Source organism: Phasianus colchicus, chromosome 12, assembly GCF_987193195.1.
Source record: "Phasianus colchicus chromosome 12, bPhaCol1.hap1.1, whole genome shotgun sequence".
NCBI lineage: Eukaryota > Metazoa > Chordata > Aves > Galliformes > Phasianidae > Phasianus > Phasianus colchicus.
In genome coordinates, this window is record NC_143447.1 from 3576653 (window position 1) to 3597966 (window position 21314).

At 40.0% G+C, this 21314-nt stretch overlaps 1 protein-coding gene across 4 annotated transcripts in view; it reads left to right on the forward strand.

Annotated features, from left to right (window-relative positions):
• SCAPER (S-phase cyclin A associated protein in the ER) overlaps positions 1-21314 on the forward strand; it is a 144117-nt gene that overhangs the window by 72114 nt on the left and 50689 nt on the right. For all 4 annotated transcript variants that reach the window (XM_090148678.1, XM_031616350.2, XM_031616351.2 and 1 more), the window contains 2 exons: positions 3839-3965; positions 19705-19820. In XM_090148678.1, the coding sequence (XP_090004804.1) occupies positions 3839-3965; positions 19705-19820 (243 nt within the window). The remainder of the gene's footprint in view (positions 1-3838; positions 3966-19704; positions 19821-21314) is intronic.

A 21314-nucleotide genomic window follows, 5' to 3' on the forward strand; every position in this document is an offset into this window, starting at 1 on the left:
TGGCGATGGCTCTTTCTGTTTGGTGTCCATCACAGCAGGTTTTTTAAAGGGAAGGAAAAAGCTTTTGCAAAGTCAGAGTGCTGCTTGTGTTTGTTTAGTAAGCCAAAAGCTGGGTGGATCACTGTTAAATCAGTCTGAGGGTGGGAAAGTGTCATTGTTGTCCTTTAATACATGCAGTAAAGTAAAACAGTGAAAGATTGCCATATGCCTCAAGGGAGTTATCAGAATTGCAAGAAAACTTTAAAATAAGTAAATAAATAAAAATGATACACCTGGTTTAATAGTTTAGCCACTCTCCTCTCATGCATGAAATTGATTTTTTTTCACTTTTTTTCCAGTTCTTTCTCAAACTGTAAAGTTGCAACTTCAGATAGTACTGAAACGAGAGCGGCTGTCCTGAGAAAGGACTGCAAGACAAAAAGCTGAGAGTCGGGAAGTGGAAAGTTTTTGTCCTTTGTGTCAGCAGTGGAAGGATGGGAATGTCAGGTGAAGTTTGTTTTTGGAGAGGCTCAAAGCTAAATGTCTTTAATGATACAGTTCTTCATTTGTGTGCTGTATCAGCATGTTCACAAGACAGAGGTACCACGTAGGTTTTCTTGGAGTAGTAGGCTGGTTTCCAGGTAGGCCAATTCTGAAATGCTATACCAAGATAGTGATTACCAGGGAAAACAATCAAGTAATATCTGAAACTGGAAGTATTTGTGCAAAATTCAGACAGCTGTGTAGACTATAGGAGAGCTGAAGTGTAAATAACACAAAATTCAGTTAAATTCATAAATACCAACTTTATGATTGTATGTCCAGTTGGTTTTCTTCTCAGAGAATTGCTGCATCAGCCTGATTGCAAACCAGTTAACTTAGAAAATAATCCTCATAGCAGTTTTTTAGCAGTTTTCAGATAGCTTCCATTTCCAAAACCAAAGATGTATGAAGCTGCTGCTTTAGGTATTTAGTATCTAGCTGTGTTGATTTGTAGCATGGTGTTTTCCACTACATCCTCAAGCAATTGGAATGTGCCAGGTGCGACGTGGAGTATATTAATTTTACTGCAGCAGTGATACAGAATAGTGCAGGGCTGTATGCTGCTCTGAGAGGATACAGCATAACTCTCTGTTTGGGGCAGGAACTTCCACAGACTTTCTCAGTTCTCTCCAGACATGGGCTGCATGGGCAAGAATTGATGCTGTGTGTCCGGCTGGCATCTGACTGCCCTCAGCAGGAGTGCCCAGAAGAAATAACTGCTCTTCCTGTGCAGGAGCTGCCCAGAATCTGCTGCTCTGCCTCGCACAAAATCCTTCTGTACATACATTGAGAATGCAGCCAAGAAATCGTGGGTTTAAATGTGGAAGTGCTGAAATATATTGATGTTACTATTTCAGGGATTTTTGTATGCAGATGAAATACAGCCTATAAACACTGGCAGCTGTTTATTCTTTAGTCTGCAAAATATATTAAATTGCTAGAAATATTTAGACCGCACTAAAACCAAACCAACCTTTAATTTGTGCAATACATTTTTTTTCAATTTTATTTATACATTTGCTATATAAACCTTTAATTTGTCTATCCCTCATTCTCCGATTTGTGGTGCAAAAAAGACCAGATAATGTATTTGTATTTGCTGAACACACCATTTATTGGAGTTTACATTATGGTATCATTCCAATCAGTGCCTTATGTTCTTTTTGGTATTTCTTCTGCATTCTGAGTTATCTCTTTGTGAGCAATACTAAAATTTTAATTAGTGAGATGTAAATAACTTCAGATAAAAAGACATTTATGTCTTTTATTTAACCCAGTAAACTTTCAGTTATTTATTGTCCCCTGTATGACATAGTAAGCCTTGGAGGAATGCAAATTCTGGGATGGAATGAAGATTAAATCATTATTTTGAAATGTTTGGATTTCGACTCAGCAATATTTCCACACAGTTGCTGTGTCAGTGCCACGCCATATACATCTACTATACGTACAAAGGGTTCTCTTTTTTAGGGTTGCTGTAGGAATGATGAATTCTGTATCCAAGCAAAAAACATCTTGCATAGATTTCTACTTCTCAAACACAGTTCTAAATAAAATTATTTCTCTCTGATGCTGCCAGGAAGACAGTATAAGGAATATTAGATTGAGTTCTCCAAGGCTCACTCAGTGAAAGGTTTTTTTTTTAATTGCTCTTATCTTTCTTCCTCATATGGTCACATAGCATACTTGACTTTTCTTAGTAGAAGACCAACATACAGCATGGTAAGAGGATGTAAGAGGTAACTCTGACGTTATCAAACTGAAAATCTTATTCTTCATGTTTCTTACTGTGTGATGCTGAAAATGCACTTCAGAAGTTTATCCTTTGGTAAAAACTTTTCAGCCAAGGAATCAAGAGCGTACTCAATTTTACTTCACTGATGAGATGGGCTTTCAAAATGTATGTATTGAATCATTTAAGAAATTTAGATTTTTTGCTCTTATACTGTAAGCAAATCTTGGTGTCAGGGTCAGAGAAAATTGAATGTAGCACCTGGAAGGAAGGGATGTTCTACTAATAATGTAGTTTGCAATTAGTGCTCAAGTGTGCCAATTCTGCAAAAGAAGATCATTCTAGAAGAAAAAACTGATTTAACATATCTTAATTTGGAGAAAAGTGAAATGCTTGAGAAATCAACAGAATTCTTTTGCAAAAGAGCAGATACGTTCTCACTTTTCTAACATGAACTTGGATGTGATGCATCATTAAGTACTGAATCTCACAAGGATACATGAGCATCCATGACAAAATACCAAGCATTTTGATATGTACGAAGGGTCTTTTCTGACTGAAGGGGAAGGAAACATCTCAATAGAAGTGGAAATGTAATGTTTTTTTTTTCTTTTCATTTGAGTTCTTTTGAGTGGTGCCTTCGTCAGCCTTACATGTTTTGTATGCGGATGCCTGATAGGTGAAATAACTTTTGTCTCATCAGAAGAGATTTCAAATTCACAAATTCATGGAAGTACTGAATGATGCTTCCTCAGTGCTTCTTGCAGCCCTGTGGTAGGGGACCCTGCTTAGCATTTTTATCACCAGGCTCTAATGCATCTACAGAAGTGGAAATCTACATGTGAGCAGGTCACTGATTTTTGCACTCAGGACAGAGGATACCCTGCGAGTGAGCTTCTACTGCTTCATTTCAGACTTTAGGATCAGATGCGTGGTGCCTTGAAACTGCATTTTCTCCAGTCTCTACGTAGCAAGAGAGCATAGGTGAATAGCCCAGAGGTAGATGTGTAAAATTGAAATGAGTCCTAACCCGTGTGTATCTACATCTCTCCTTCCTCTGCATTTTGGCTTCATTACTGACCCTCATTAATGGAATGCCCTTTCTGAGGTAGCCTGCAAAGTCACTACTTTTCAGGGTTATTTGAATAAGGGAAGAGCAATTTCTTTTATGATGCCTATAAGAATTTAGCCAAGTAGTCTGCTATTCTGTTTCCCTTACTCATCTCAAGAGTGAACTGCTCAGCTGAGTGAGTGGAAAGAACTGAGAGATGGAAGAGGGGGACAAAAGCATCTTGAAAATGAACATGACAAAGCTAGCAGGACAAACTGCAGGGGAATAATAGGGCTATACTGATCACACTACTTTGGTGCTGTTCCTCTGAATAAGCAGGTATTGGAAGATCTTAGAGACTCTATGTTGTATTGTGCATTTTAGTTGCATTTCAGTATAGATGATAACATTTTGACACCAATTTTCATTGTTTTGTTGAAATTCAGTTAGAAGAATATAATTACAAAGATGAAAGTTTACACAGTTTGGAGATGTTTTGCTTTAACTGCCCTGTCTTCTGTTTCACATTGAAGGTTACAGAGATTAGCAAAAGACCTTTCAAAGCACCTCCAAATGCACGATGGCTGTTCACTGGGCAACAACAAGGTTTCTGCTCTGGACAGGACTTTAGGAGAGATCTCTCGCATTCTGGAAAAAGAGGTATTGTGACTATTTACTGTGTAACTTACAATTAATCTATAAACAGATACCCATCTGGTTTTGGGGAAGTTTTAGATGTGTATTGAATACTGTAGTAGAAGCTTTCAGGTTTCAGAGCGTATCTGAAAGGAGCTCTCTTGAAGAGAGTTAAACTGCCTAAAAGAACAGGCTGTGACACAGTGCTGCAAATAGAGTGCTCTCTTGTACATTGATGCTTTCTGTGTTAATAACAGCTAATGATTCACAATCCAATATTTTTGTTTAAACATTTAAAATAATGACAAGGAGACTCTGGAATGAAAACCGGTACATCTTTTTTCTTTTTTTCCCCCTCAAAGTCATGTGTTTTTAGTAGATAGATGTGTTCTTCTCAATACTAGGAGGTGAATATTGGCTTTTAACTTCAAATAGCAGTAGGACTGTGTGGGCTTTCTGGCCTGGTTAAACAAAATCTCTAGTCTGGCTATTTCGGATCAGTTGGTAACTTTAGATTGGTCCATGCTTTTGCCACAAGTAAACAACATTAAACAAATGGATTTGACATGGACTGTTTTCCACTTGTATTCTCTAATGTTTTAGAAGAATGTCGTATTTACATAGAATTTCAGCTACTAATTTTTCTGAGAGCAGGTAAGTGATTTGGTATTTGTGAAAGTAGGAAAGCTGATCAAAGCTTGACGATTTCTGTGATGGCTACAATGAAATATAACCTTGTATTAAACTGTGAGAAATAACCCTTTATTTTACGTACACTGGAGATTAGAGGCCACAATGGAAACATGCACGTGATGCAAAAGTCATGCCTTCAAAATGAAGCATGTGGTGTTTATTTCACAGTTTGGCTGTCACACATGCTGACCTACGTTAATAACTGGAGTTGCACTTAAGAATAAAGTAAAGCTGATAAACTGAGGATAAGCACTTGTTTATCCTGTGCTGTTTTCCCTTGGTGCAACCAAAGGAGACAGCAGAAAACTTCCAGCCTTCTAATTCTGAGGCTGACCCTGTTCTTCTTACACTGATTAGAACAGCTTTTGCTGTGGTTTATTAAAGGTATTTTGAATCTTGCTGCAACCCATGCTGGTTAGTTGCCTTTTTCTGTGCTCATCTCACTTCCTGCAGCTTAAATGCCTTGTGCCATTTAGGGAGCAATGGTAGTTGAGAGTACATGGGACACCTCTGTGCTTGTTCACAGGTTAACAGTGACACAGAAGTTGCCATTTGTTATCAGTTTGATTTAACTGAAAGAACAGATCTGACCAAACTCCTTTTTTTAAATGAAGATATCATTAAATTCATTGAATTCTGCAGTGTTCATTTTACTTATGGAAAAACTCAATTATTATTTATTCCAACCTATTGAAATGGTGTTGTGTGAGGAATATAGAAAGACTTATTTATGGTGTTATATATTGTTGGAAAGTGGTGTTGTACACAGCCTTTCATCAGTAGTTTCCCAGGACTCTTAAATGAGGCATGAATTGCAGCTCAATGTTAATTGTCAATTGTTCATAACATTACTGCTTGTTGAGCCTGCGGTCAGGAAACAGAAGATAAATTTGATGACAGGCATGCATTATTTTGTTGTTGATTTGGATTGTTACCCCCCCAAATCGTTACTCTAACGCTGGAGAATTCTTATTATATCTGAGTGTCCTAATCAATAAGGTCAAAGAAAGATTGATTGCAAAGCTGTCGCTGTGTTTACGGCGCAGATCGTACGTAGTCATTTGTGGAAGTGGATAGTAATTCTCCTGTTAACTCGTGAGTCGAGAAATCAGCAGACACATCTTACATGTCAGTGGGTGGTGAACGGAGCCTTGATGGTGTCAGTCATTGACGGAGAGGAGGAGACTGACACTGTTAATTGAATTTCCCTGGAGAGCACAAAAATATAGCATAATGTAGGGGGAGGAATGAGGGACTAGGAACCACACAAGCTGTCAGTGTGTGTGAGCTGATAACATTGATTTACCCTTGCTAATGGCCTGGGTTGAATAAAGAATTGCCCTAAGGGAGGACAGAGTTCACTACAATAGATCCTTGCCACTTACTAGAAATTCTTCAGATGCAGACAAACTTATGCAGAAGTACTGTAAAATAAAATTGATTTAAAAAAAACAGCAGTTTCCAGTCATACTCTGAAACACTGAAGTTTTCTTTTGTCATTAGTGCACATTGACTGAGAAAAAATGTATTCATACAGTCTCACCAGGGAAATAAAGACTTGTTTTACAATTAGCGAAATAAAATGCTGAGCTGCTGTTGATAACGGTAAAGAAAATGAAATACCATGAAATTTGTTGAGAAGAAAAGAATTACTTCTTTAGAAATTGCTTGGCTGTGCTAAAGCATGCACTGAATGGTAAGGATTAGTTTGTTTATTCTTTATGCAAACTCCAATCTCAGAGCCACGAGTGAAAGATTGCTGGCCCTGTCCTAGGCAATACTGCTAGGGGTGCATTTGAGGCTGACTAACAATTCCTTTTTGAAATTAGTCTTCATCTGTTGTATTCCATAAGAATGAATCATGCTTTTTCTCATTTCCCATAATATGAGGGCATTCAGCATGATTACCACGGTGATACTTTTGTTCCACGTCCCTTCCTGGGCAGGAGCAGCTGATGCACTTGGGGCCAAATGATCTCAGCAGAAGAGCTGGTGCTTAGTGTCAACTGAAGGGTTTTTGCATTGACGTATCTTCCAGATACTCCTCTGTGTTTCAGGTGTGCTGGGAAACCAGCATCAACTGCTCAAGTTGGGCACTCGTACTAAAATGTCCTGTGATAGATTTCAGAAACCAGTAGGTTGAAATCTGTGTATCCTATAATTGTGACCACACGGACGGTGTTAAGTTACTAATGCTTCTGTCATTCTTTTCTTCATTGTGAAGAGGTGGGCTTTACCAGTGATTGTAATTATTAAAAAATAATTTCAAAAGGATGTATATTTATGTCTGGGATTGTGGACCTGACCTGGGTCAGAGGTGGCTGCCATTCAGATGGTCTTTGTACATCTGCTGATGTAACACCACAGCACAGTTTATTCCTTTAACTAAGAGATTTGACCAAGACCCTACAGATGTGCTTCTGAGGGAAGAGCTGCAGGAGAAGTTCAGAGGTTCTATTAATGTCTCAACTGAAGCAGATGTTAAAGCTGAAGCTCACGCATTCGTTGCTTGGCACAAAGCTCTAACAAAGAAAACTGTCCTGGTTTTGATTTTATAAAATCAGTGATTTTGTGCTGTTTTGAGCATAGGTATTCCTGATTTCATTCAGGCTCCCTACGTGCTGTAGAAATCCCAGTAAGTAATGCTGAAATTAGGTCATCAAAGCATAGAACTGAAACTGAGCTACGGAACTGGAATGAATAGAAGAGGTGGCTTATAACAAATGGGGCCACAGTCATGGTGCTTGTATTTATTTATCATCTGTCTTCACATGTATCTGAACGTAGCTGCTTTTCAGTAGGCTACATTTCAAGATATTTAGTCTTACTTATTGAAAAGAGAAAAAAATATTTTTCTTAGGAAAGCTATTATTTTTTAAGTGAAAGATATGTGAATCCATGTTGATAATAATAATAATAAAAAAGCCCTCATACAACATCTGAAAGAAGTGCTCTCGTGGTGACCATTCATGGTTTGCTTAGTGCCAGGCAACATTTACTTTTTGCAAATTTCAGATAGATTTTTCAGCCTCCTCCTTCAGCAGTCATGATGTCAGTTATTTACATTTCAGCAAAATGTTTGTCATAAGTTTCAAATACAAGGGGACTGTAGGCAGACGGTGTTTATGCCCTTGTAAAGGCTGTCAGAAATGGCTGGCTTTAGCAATGCAGGCTGCCTGTTTATGTTTGGTTCTCTAAACTGTCAGGACCACTGGGGATGGTGACCATCACCAGCGTGAAGATTCACAGACCAGTTTCTGGAAGGTACATTGAACTGCCCATCTAGCTAGTCCTCTTGTGGTGTTTTTTTCTCCCTCCCAATAAACTCTGAATCACCAGAAACTGAAACAGTAAAATGAAAAGCTGCTGTGGAGAATAGATGTGAGGAGCAAAAGCAATGTGAGGTGGAACACGTGCAAGCTTTTTTACGATTTCAGATAAATTACTTGAAATGTCTCTGTGTGTGTATAGATGAAACAGACTTTAGAAAAAAAATACTCCAAAATGTTTCATGTGTGGGGTAGAGCACAACACCACAGTGGGAACTGGGATTCCCAGTCTCTTGCACCTCTGATTCTGGCGATGCTACAGTGAAGTGCTCCAGCACCAAGACTGCTGCCTGTTTCTAGTCTAGGAGAGTAGTGTAGCCATCAAAGAGAGAATTAGAAGACACTGAATTTAATGGGTGAATTTTATTTTTCAGAAGTATAAAAGTCTGGACGGGTGGAAAAGATGCATGTTGAAGCTTTTCTTAACTATTGATTATATCCAAACTACGTGGGGTAATCATACCATATTCAATCACTGAATGAGCATTAGACAAGGTACTGTAATTTGATGGCAGGTTCTTGAAAAACAGTGAAATTCCTGGTTTGAGCAGGGGTAACATCATGAGTGTATGTATTCTGTGCAAGATGATGTGGTTGGAAAATCAGCCTAGCTTTAGAGCACATGGGCTGTAGTGTGGTGTTTGTCACTTCTGTGCCATCATTGAGGAAAACTGTCAAGTGTGATTTGGAAGTAGCAAATCGTAAATTCAATATTTTACTTGAAATGAAATGATTGGGATTTAGCTTAGTTCTGTTAGACTGCATAGAGGCAAGGATGAATTATATCTTTGAAAAAAAGCAGTGTTAGAAGAGGAAGCAATGATTCATTAATCTCTACAGAATTAATAATTCTTGTCTTTGAAGCATCGGAGGGTCAAGCAGGATTAAAATGGTGGGAATAAAATCAGTGGTCCTAAAATAAATTGTGATTATTTTTTTTTTCTGCATGAAAATGTTTTGGTTAGTGAAAAAGAAAGATGAAGAAGGACGATAATGATGAGTTTTGGAGTTGGGTAAGTAGAATAGGATTACAGATGGCTCATTTCAAGGCATGGCGTTTCTATAGACAGGCCACAGTCACCCATTATGTATCAAGGTTAAGGTAAGAGCACCTGCACCTCTGGGAGAGCAGAGTCTCTGGTTTCAGAGAAATCACGGGAGCTGGCAGCTTGTCAGTCACCTTCTTAATAAATCAGAAAAAGCCTTATAAGACATTGCATATGGAAAAGGGTGAAGGCTGCTCTCCTGGGGAAGTCACAGATTTCCCCAGCTTGTAGTCCCAAATCCCTGTCACTGTTTGGTGGTCTCAAACCCATGTACACCACAGGCAGGGGCTCAGTGCCACCCATGCACAAGCACTTGCTCAGCCAGCTGCTGTCTGCCTCGTAATTGCTTTGTCTCTCAGTCTAAATGAAGGCTGCAGAAGTTACTCAAACTTCCATGTTTGAACATTACTGCAGTAACATAAAGCTTGGTCAAAGTGTTGAAATTTTATAGGTGCTTCTGTGATTGAGGTATTTGTGTTTTCCTTGAGGGGGCAATCTGTTTGATGCAGAGCACTGTTTTCCAGCTTACTTAATATTTCCCATTTCTCCACTAGAGGACAGTACTGGCAGAAAGAACAACGTGTCCTTTCAATCCCTGCAAGTAATGCAGCACTGTTTAGAAACTGCATTCTGGTTTGGAATTAAAAATACATACCTGAGATTTTAATTCTGTTAATACTGATGATACCTCTGGGACCAAAGGTGTATGAAACCTGCTGAGCTGAATTGTCTGTTAATTTTGGAAGCGCTTTGTCTTTCCCTATGGCTATCTTCAAAACAGGAGATCCAGCACCGTGCCATCAGTGTCAGACAGCTGGGTCCCCTCACAGCAGCAAACCCCAACTGCACTGCAGCAGCCCCCACTGCTTCTGCTGCATGTTGTGCACAGGTGGGCTCAGAATTCCACAGCTCCCCCCCTCCTGCTGTTTGTAGTACCAGGTCTCCTGGGTTTGATGTGTAGGGTGTTTATATAGGTAAGCAGTATCTAGCCTGTGAAGATGTAAACGTGCCATCAACTCTATCGAGTGTTCATACAAAAAAATGATTACTGATGTGTGCAGTGTATGCATATTATAAATGTAATGCACGAACGTGGACATGCCCACAGTTAAACATATATTTAGAGCTGCTGTTGGCTGAGTTAGCAATATGGTAAGCTGAACTCATGCAGCACAGGGCTGCAGCAGGCTGACCTCTGGCTGGCCAGGCTTGTGCCCAGGCTGGGAGCCTCTGCTGCCCTCAGCCCCACTCCTGGGCCTCTTCTCTTCCAACTGCACAGCACTGCAGTATGGCTGTTGTGTCCTAACCTTACAGCTGTAATGGGTGTCTGCTGGCTGTGAGCATTATGAAGATTTTAATATTTGGTTCTTTGTTTTCAGATAAAAGCCTTCTGTTATACTGAGCAGTGAGCGTTTAGTGGCCACCATGTTTAAAAAATAAATGCTACCTTAATTTTTTCTTTGCTTTCTTTCAAGTTACGGAGCTTTGCTCTTACTGGAGGTAGTAGCTATCCTTGCTTTTATAGATAATCAGGAGTTAAAACATTAAGCTTCATTTTGGCTAAACGTATGATGTGTTCTGCAGAGAGAATGGATTAAGTTTTTTCTTTTTTTTTTAATAAAAACTAACAGCACAGATCAAATATCTGTAACAGCTTTTTTTGTCCAATTGATAATTGTATTATTTGTAGCATCCAGATATTCTCTTTGGGTAGTGTTTTTGGGAGCTGAACTTACTGGAATGTTATGTTTGTGAGAAGTAGCAAACTGCAGCAATCGAAGCAAGGATGAGCTTAGAAACCCAGAGCATCACATTATTTTGTGGTGTCATCGGATAGAAAAGCAGTTGGCTCTTCTCCCTCTGCCTCTTTCTGTCTTTTTATGATGGACACCAAAGTTGTTGGTGCTCTGATCGAGGTCACACTAAATTAATGTTAACTCTTAATGGCTCTGAAAGAGACGTGTTTCTTGATTCTGATTTGTCTGAACAGTGCTTTTTATGTCACTCTCTGTAAGTAGGATCTTCCTTTCTGTCCCACAGGCATTCACCAAAACCACAGCGATAGCAATTGCTCAACATAAGGGGAAGTTCATTAGGTTTTGGATTTGTATTGGTGAGGAGGAAGGAAGTACTGAGAGTTGCCTTTAATTTTATTGTTACAAAATTCCCAAGCAGACATGGCTCTATTTGCTGATCCTGAAATGTCAGTTCTTGAAACCTGTGAGTGTTTGCTTGACTGCAGGTATTTAACAAAGAGAATATTTAGCTCTGTTTGTCTCTTCAAAACACAAAATAGGTTCCTAGCATGGTGCTGGGCTGGTTAAGGGAGCACTGAGCAGCAGTGTGCCCCATACTTTGCATGGTGTGCGTGTCTGTGGCCGTGGGTTGTAAAGCCTTCATATTAACTTTGGACACTACTGCAGTAGCCAGTTCCAGCGTGCTGGGATGTCAGGGGAAGGGGAAGCCATTAATCATATTTAAAGCTGAACTGCAAGAGTTTAAAAATTATTTAAAGTCAAAATCTGAAGTTTATGAAGTTTATAAAATTTTAAAGTTTAAACACAGGTCTTTTTTAGTGGCTCAAATTAGGATTTAGGTCTTTGGCTCTCTGTATTGTACCACCAAAAAATCTAATAATAGTGTGAATACAGAACACAAGGAATTCTGTATGTATGCTTCCTTTGCTAGGAGTGTTAATCAAGATTATAACTGTCCTTATAAAGTACAGAACCTGAGCTGGAAGCACGAACTCAGGAACTGATCAAACATATGGAAAACCTGAGGTGTAACAACCCTGCTCAAAACTAATCAGGTGCTGTAGACCCTTTAATTGGGAAATTAGGGTTTTTTTTAATGTATGCATCTTTGGTCCTGAGTGCCGGTGATGCACACTGCTGTGAAACATGGCATGGAAAGAGTGGAAGGTGTTCAGAGACTGGTGCATGGCATGCTGTCCCTCACTGACTGTCTTCATTCCACCTGGCACAAACCACTGCTGCAGTTAGGAAGGTCCCCTTCTCCAGCTGGGGGTGGGCAGGGGAGCAATGCCACAGTGGCTGTCGGTTCAAGAGCAAGCTGTGTGCAAACACAGGAGGTGCTCTTTGGACACCCAGGCTGTTTCTACCCAAACAGGCATTCCCTGTCACTGCCAGGAGAAAGTCAATAGGTCAGATGTGTGCTGCCTTGTGCAAGTTGGACCAGGCAGCTTTATATCATCAATAATTTGTTTGCCCGGAGTTTCTGTAATCTGTGGATTAACCTTTTTCTCAAGATGAGCATATGAATAGGAACTTGTTACTAGAGGTCAGCCACAGACTATTTTTTAACATGTTGGCTGGAAATGGTATTACAAGGCAAGTTCAGTTCACAGATAAGCTCTGCAGTGTTCTTATTCCAAGATCATTGGGAGGGAAATTTACTGTGCACAGCGTGCCTCTAAAACTGCTATGTTGATTTCTGGTTCTGTGGGATGCAGTTGAAGTTGTTAGGTGCCAGCACACTTAGCTGCACTAGTTGTGGCCTTTTGCTGTCCAGTCTGGATTTTTTTTTCCTTGCACATCAGTTTCTATTAGAGCAAATACAATGGATATATATACGTTCCAAGCTATGCAAAGCCAGTTCTTCATTAAGCACTTACAGGACAAGAGAGATATTTTTGATACTACAAAAGCAGAGTAAATAATCACAGTTCATGTGGTTCTTCATGTTGTATTTTTCTTTATGTTGGCACCCAGTCCAGTTGCAAAGTGCAGGCATTGCAGTAAGCAAATGGTAGTAAGAAAATGCCCAATGCAGGCACATTTCTGCTAATGAGCAGGTGCCAATTTAGGTGAAGGTCATAGTAAAATAATAATTTTTTTTCTTGTTATAGGTTTTGAAGGTTTTGTTTTATTTAATTGGCTGGTGTATGTTCACATTTGTCAATATTTTTAAAATTCCACTTCTGACATGAAACCATATCTCTTAGAGGTGTCCTTTGTTGTATGCTCACGCTTGAAATACTTTTCAAAGCCACATCTACACAGCAGTCTTTTATTACTGTCTTGTGGACGGGGTAATGAGCAAATAGTCCAAGAGGTTACAAGAGAGTACCCAAGGCAATCATTGTGAAAGCTGTGTTTAGAATTCAAGTGTTCTTGACTGCCCTGCAGGTCTTCCAACGAACTGCCATAGCTCCCTCTCTATATATCATCTCCCCTGTAATTTTAATATCTTTAGTTCTGCTGGATTGTGCCAGTTTTCACAGTTTTAAGTTCAGCTGAAATCAGTGCTGCTATCTTGTGGCTAAAAGCTTTCAATAGTGAAACATCAGCCAGGATTTAACAATGAATCCATGATTCAAGGGATCTGCAGCCTTTCTGTTCCCTTCACTGCTTCTTTTCCAAAAAGCTGCTGGCAGAGAACAGGACAAAATCGTGTAGTGGTACTTTTAGTATATTTGTTTAGGAACTTCAGTTTGTGAAGTTATTCTGAAAAAGTCAAAATAGTCTCAGCTGATGAAGATATGATCCAGGATTGTCACTGGCTTTACAGAATTAAACCCTTATCCTTGTGGGTTTTTTTAAATTGATGCACATATGAGGTGTCTGGTTATTTATAACTTTTTTTTTAGTAAGGACAAGTGGTGTAATGCTTAGTACTGTCTTAATATTTACAAGGACATGTCTTATTTTCACAAACAACATCGTCTTCCTGTTAAGACTACTTGAAATGAGCAAAAGCAGCTAAGCAGATGATGTGGAGCTGCCTGCTTTGCATTTACCTGCCTGCTTTAAGGCTTTCACTGAGCTCTGAAAGTTCACAAACAGGACTGTGAGGGTCCTGCCCTTAATGTCAACTGTTATTAATAGAGTGCCTCACCGAGATGTTACTATTAAGCTGAAAAGGCATTGCAGCACACGGAGAATTGTTTGGTAAGATTCATGCTATGGTTTACCTTACAGTGTGGGGGGATGTTTGGAAACACAAGTGTGAATTAAAGAATGTCCATAGGCACAAGTCAAATGGCATGTCATGTGCACATATGTCCTGTGGAGAAGGACTTGGGGGTCCTGATGGACACGAGCCAGCAGTGTGCTCCTGCAGCCTGGATATCCTGGCTGCACCAACACAGGGGTGGCAGCAGGAAGAAGGAGGTGATTGTCCCCCTCTGCTCTGCCCTTTTAAGGCCCCATCTGGAGTTGTGTGTCCAGGCCTGGGGCCCCCAGCTCAAGAACAATGTGGAGCTGTTGGAGTGGGTCCAGAGGAGGGCTACAAAGATGCTCAGAGGACTGGAACACCTCTCCTATGTGGAAAGGCTGAGGGAGCTGGGCCTGTTTAGCTTGGAGAAGAGAAGGCTCCAGGGAGGCCTCATTGTGGCCTTCCAGTACTTGAAGGGAGCTTACAAGCAGCAGAGAGACTGACTTTTTACACTGCTTGACAGTGATAGGACAAAGGAGAATGGCTTCAAAGTGATTTATATTAGGAAGAAATATTTTACTCGGAGGTTGAAAGGCTCTGGCACAGGCTGCCCAGAGAGGTTGTGAATGTCCCATCCTTGGAGGCCAGGTTGGATGGGATCCTGGGCAGCCTGATCTGGTAGCTGGCAGCCCTGTCCATAATGGGGGTTGGAACCAGATGATCTTTAAAGGTCCCCTCCCCCAACCTAAGCCATTCTATTATTCTAAATGTATGCAGAGTTGTTGCAGATAATATAACTTATCAATGGAAAGAAAAAAAAAGGCTTAGAGAGTGGAGGGTAAATTCTACAGGGGAAGCGTGCAAGTGCTGAGCATCTTGCAGGGAGTGAAACCCCTTCTGCAAAGTACCACCCATTTATCTACCTATCATCTCAGGCAGATGGTAGCTGAGCATCCTTACCCAGATGAAGCCACTGTGATCGGTTTGTATGGAATGTAAACACAGAAACCAGAGGAGCTGCCTCATCTGTAAGGCTTCAGAATCAGCTTAGCTTTGTGGGATAAGGTATGAAGGAGCATTACTCAAGCCATCCTTACTGTGGCCTTGCTTGGTGCTACCTGAAGAGCTTGAATCCCTTAACGTGTGGGCAATTCATGAGAGAGGAGTTGGTACAAATGCACAACAGATATGTCCTTAACGTGATTGAATGCTGCTCCCCAATGGTTTGCAAATGACACTAAGCCACTCATGTTGAATCCTGCATCTGGTTTGTTTTATAGCATTTTCCCACTGACATGCAGTGTTTGATACTCTGTTGTAGGTTGAGTCACTTGTTTGAAAAACAGGTTTTCAGGAGGAATGAGGTATTATTATAGTATTAACGTCACTAGAGAGAAGAATTATGAGGAACAGAACTGTTTACCTCCAATGATTGTGCATCATTTTTTGTGTCTGGAGGGCAAATATGAGAGAGTATACTTTTTATATTCATATCATCATGTCAGTGATTTGTATGTGGGTGCATTGTTAGGCATTTATATAAAGGGAAGGGGAAAAAAAGAGGGGATATCCCACCCAAGCTTCAGTTGTCAAGTTTATTTTTTGAAGGCAGCTTTGAACTGCATTTCTTAGCCTCTGGCATTTTAGATAGAATCTTCGAACACTAGATAAAAGCAAAGAGCATTCTGAAGATGGATTTGAATTATATTTTACTAATTAGTTATTACTTCTCCCTTGAGTGAACGGTTCAACAAGTGCAGAGTAATCACGCAAGTTCAATGTGTTCTTTCAGAGAAAGTATCAAAGGGTTTGGGTTTGATTCAGAAATACTTCCTACCTAACAATTTTAGCTCGTGATCTCTCTCTTCAAAAAGGCTTTTCCATTTTCTCCATTCAGCTTTGCGTTCAAACCTAGCTGGTGGGGCTGGCAGAACACATTCTCATAGCTGGGGAAGGAAAATATTAATCTGTGTCAGAATGTTGATTGTGGAGGTTTGTCTAAGAGGAGTTGGTTTACACAGCAGTGTTTTTGTAGTTAGTTCAGGACAGTTTGCCATGCGAGTGCTGCTGTTCACACTGCAAAGTGCTGCAGTTACATAGAACGGAGATGTTAAAGCTGACGTGAAATCATTAAAGCTCTTCACCATTTCTGATTCTCCACTATGTATTAAATAGTAGGAGTGCTTTAACAGGAGAAATGTATGGAAGTGAGTACTTTGGTGCAGGACATTGGATTTCACCCAATAACTCTTGCACCAAATTAATAAATTATGCTCTAACTAGGATCGTATTTTTCTAGGAGATAATCAAGTTTGATTTAAAAACTTCAAATGATTGAGTGTCGACTATATCCTTAGTATATTATGGTAGTCATTAATTACTCTCGGCATTACAAAAATCACCTTCTTACCTGAATTCATGCCTTCTCAGCTTCTGCGTGTCATGAGAAACCGTCTTTCCCTTCAGGTGCTTCCATCCTGAGATCCAGTTGTGTTTTTGCTTTCCCTGCCGTGCACCGACTTGTGCTTCTGCACAAGTGCCTCGCACTGAGGCAGGTTGCTCTGACCTCCAGGCTTCTTTGACGAACTTTCCAGTTTGCCCAGCAGCCCAGGTAAAGCAGGAGTGGGGCAGCTCTGACCCTGCTTCTGTATGTAGGCATCAACAAGTGTTGGTGGATGATGCTCCCTGTATGTCAGTCGGCAGCCTGCCTGTTTTTGTAAGTAACTCAGAGATTTCTCCCATTTTGATTTTATTTCAGAGCCGTGCAGTTTATATTATCTAGCTTCTTTGATGTATGAGGCCAAACTCAAAGTACCAGCATGGGTTGCTTGGCCCTGTTGTGTATTTCTATATTGCCTGTATCTGAGCAGGGTGGTTGGGTGTGATGAGGAGTATATATATATGTCAACAACTTGGTTTAGCTGTGTTTATTTTTCTTTACCAAACATCAGATAGCAAGATGAAGTTATTATTTTGAACTTTGTATTTAGCCTGCTCATTTTCAAATTTGCCAAACCTGCCAGTATCATTGGGTAAGTGGTGCTTCCAAAGGAGCCACGGATGCCAGACCCTGATAAAATCTGCCCCGTCTTGCTAATGAACACAGTTAGTTGTTCCCCATCTGCTGCCTCTGTCTGAAAGGTTAGGAAACCCTTCCTTCGTGATCACAAAGGACATAATTATTGTCTGTAGAGGAGTCAAGTACAAAGACGGTTCATCCAGCCTGACCGCTGCTACACTGCAGGCCACCAAAGATTAACAGCTGCTTCTCCTTTGATTAGGTTAGGTAATAACAGTTACTTTAGTTAATAATTGGATGGATTCCCAGGCCATGTAATTCAGGTTTAGGCTGTCATTTTTTGCTGGCATGTTGCTGAGCTGTATTATTGGAACGGAGCCTGTAATCCTATTAGTCAGTTGTCACTCAAGCCATGGGAGAGGAGAAGAGGAATTCAAATCCATTAAGGTGTTGTAACAGGTAGGAAAATAAGCCATGCTTGCTTGGTATGCAGGGAGCTTTCCTGATTGTCTGACAACATTAAAAAACAAAGATGAATTTTAGAAGTTTGCTGGAATGCTTAGTTATTAGTTAATCCCAAAGATTGTTACATGATGTGTTCGTGGTTATTTCTGTTCAGTTTGCCACCTGTGCTGTAGTGTGCATGTGTTCTGCTGAAGAGATGCATGATGAGTATGCTGTCGTGTCGAAGTTGGTTGCCACGTGCTTTAAATGTCAAGTGCATGATGATCCAAAAAATTACAGATTCATACTTCCCATCGCTTCAGCTGTGTCAGCTTTCTTCCTGTACAAACCAGGCTGCTGTATTTCACGCTGATAGAGACTTCTGAAGTACAAGGAAAACAAGATTTCTTTTTCTTACGGTAGTTTTGAGTGCTACATCATTGGTTCTGAAGGCCTCATCTCTGTTGTTATTTCTGTAATGTGTCAAACAAATGTAGGTGGCATCTTTTGTACCTCTTCCTCTCTCTGTTAAGAAATGCCTGAATGACAGCAATAATAATTTTTCCGTGTGGTTTTTCTGCCTCATCTCCTGCATGTTATTGGGCAACGTGAGAGCTTTGACACCCGTCTGTACCTATGATTGAGATGTCTGAAAGTGGTTTTAGAAAGAGTTATATTTCTGAAAATATGCAAGGCGAAAAAGTTCCACTGTTAAAAAATCAACAAACGTGTGGGGTTTTCTTCTGTTCAACAAACACGAACCCCATTGCATTGATTTGCTTTGCTAAATAAACCTCCCACAGAAGTATGCAGGCATTCTCAAAGAGCTGTTTCTTTAGTGAAATTGAGACAGTTTTCCTGAGCGTCTAGCTAAGTAATTCCAGAGATGAAGTTAGTAGTCTGCAGCATTCTTTCAGGCAGCAGAGGTGTGCCATACTGGTTTGTGCTTTTCCCAAATAGGGACTTCATGTTATCTCCCAACAGGGTCTGTCATTTTTCATACTGAGATGGTGCTTGATCTGCTCTGTGCCTTTGGTGCTACAAAAGTGAAAGCTGTAATGATCCCAGTAGGTCTTGCATGCAAACACAAACACAGTGTTGTATTTAATCATACAGTGGTAATACAAGGTAAGACAGCAATAGATGAGCATCAGTTACTAACACTTACAGACTGTAAGAATGATGGCAGAATGGCATTTTGGTGTAAAATCCCATTAAGTGGAAGCACAAAGGGGACCCCTAGAATAAGAACCTAATCTGTAATGCCAAGGCTACATAGAGAATTAGTTTACAAGGAATCTGTTTAAAAGCAACACCATAGCATGATGAATGCAGAACAAACCAAAAGCAAATGTGATACTTCAAATCCAAGAGCACTGATTAATTCAGGTGCCTTTTCGATAAGGTGCAAGCAGTGGATGTGACAAAAGATCTGGAAGGGTAATAATTTTGAGTTGCTGTCACTTGCCAAGCACCTGACTGGAAAGAAAGAACCTGCACCAATCTTTTAAGTGACATTTTCAATCTTAGGTAGTTTCCCATAACTGAAACATTACCAATATGATGTCCTTTTTTTTTTTTTTAAAAAAAAAAGCCTGATTCCCAAACTCCAAGCAATTAATTTGAGAAGGCAGAAGAGCTAAGCAGCTCGTATCCTCAACAGCATCTGTCAGAGAGCATTTCTAGTAACTGGCACTCTGCCTGGTGATGCTGCCAGGCTTTCTTCCAGACAAGGGACTGAATTTGCGGGGTTCCCATGCTTTGAAATACCTAACTGGATTTCATCAACATAACGATGGCACTCGTGTTTTAAAGTGATCTGCATAAGCAATTTTATGTATACATAAGCCGCATCGGGGAACGAGCCTGGAGGTAGTTTCCTTTTGGAAAAGTATGTAAGAAAGAGGAAATACCCATCTAGAGAACGTCCACGTTTACTTAATCATATGAAAAAGCATTGCAGTATAACTACAAAGATAACAGCAATAGGTGAAGATTGACTTCTATGAATTCCCTACAACAATATATTTTATGGAAAATATTTACGGTATTAGTCTATAGGTGTTACCTAAAATATAGTATGTGGTGCATATGTATTGCCTTTGAGACCATAATATGAGAATTTCTGTTCCTGTGCCTTCTGGAAAATGTTCTTCCCTGTGTACTGGCATTTCACTGCTCTTTTTCAGAGGTGTTCATCCTGATAAATGCATGTATTAAAGATTTCCTGTGTTGACACACAATCTGAGGGCAACTGTCTTCTAGGCATCTGGCTTATGCATGAATTTTCTAAACGTTTCTGTTGGTTCTCTTCTGTGATTGTGTTTCTGCAGAACACAGCAGACCAAATAGCATTTCGGGCTGCAGGAGGACTGACTGCCCTGGAGCACGTTCTTCAAGCAATGACTGCTCCCACCAATCTGAACACAGCTTCACGGATTCCTTTTAAGTAAGTATGATTGGTCCTTCCATTGTCACTTAGTATCACTGGAATATTCATTTAACATCTGCTTCACTGCTTCTGCTTCCTTCTTACAGTGTTCAAAGAAAAAAAAGTCACGCTCTATTTTGTGCTGCCATGAAAGGTGGAAGATGCTTCCACTCAACCTCTGGTTTTCAGTCTAGGGCTTCTCATTCACTGTACCATGAGACTTTTAAAGTGAAGCAGTTGTTCTGAGATAGTGCTAGCTAAAAGGGCTTCTACAAACAAGTAAATCCAAATTCTTGTGGATTAGAGGAATTACTCTTCATAGCGCATAAGAGTAGAAGGGTTGAAATGTCTAATCCCTAAAAATTCCATTTGTGCTATAGGAGAGTTAAGGATGCTTTTTGTACAAGAGCAACCAAGAATGTTCTGTTGTGTACCATTGTTGTAGTTCCTTTGTAGATTTATGTTGATATTCTCATAATTTGAATGTAAGCGCTGCGTTGTGTGGTTTTGGATCTTTAATGACCATTAATATATTATGGGCCAGATATGAAGTGCTAGGAAAGAGCACCTAGGAAAAAAAATGTGCTTTTAATATCCTAACTTTACTCTTCAGAAAGAATAAAATTCCTACATTCCCTGTAATTCATGCAGAATTCACCTCCTGCAAGTCCACCCAGTTCCTCTGATCCTGAATTGGTGTTACAGTGCTCAGCAGCAGCTGGGAGAATGAAAAATCATACTCAATCTGTAAGGAAGCATTTAAAAAACAATGTAATTGTACTGACCTCTTGACCAAAGTGTTTGTGACCTGGAGGGCTACCAAATGACGATCTTGTGCCAGTGCTCAGAGCTCAAATTAAGATCACTGTTTACTCATTGTGGGACATACTGTATTTTCAATTAACAATGTATTCTGTTAAGCTCTGTGTGAAATTTAATACAAACAGAAATAAAATTGTTTTAAGCAGAACTGCTTGCATTTGGGGAATGCAGTTGATATGGTTTCATTCATTCATTCCTGCTAGAAGAGCAGTTCCTTACAGATATTATATAGGAACAAGTACAACATGAGCTTAAATTGACTTCTGTTTCCTAAAGAAGGAAAGTAGTAGAGCTAATGCTGTTATATTCCATTTCCTGCTTTCTTAGGGCTATGGAGCACCTTTGCTTTGCTCCATTCATGACTCAGATACAAAGCCTGCCTTTTTATGAACTATTGGAAAACGTTCTCGAAGTTCCACTCGCTGCTGGGAGTGAGTTAAATGTTCAGACAGCATCCTTCCAGTTTAATACCTTGTTTGTTAGTGTGAATGACTAAAGCACTTGAAAAATTTTACCTTTTCCTTAAGCACAACAAGTCTGCTGTTTTTCAAGGTTCCAAGAATATGTAACAAATTTTCTTTAAAAAAAAAAAACAAAACAAAACACAAATTGCAGAGACCTCTCTGGCCTCCTAAAACTTGTGCTATCTCTTATGTCACAAGGAGCCAGCTTCCATTTCTAGATCATCTT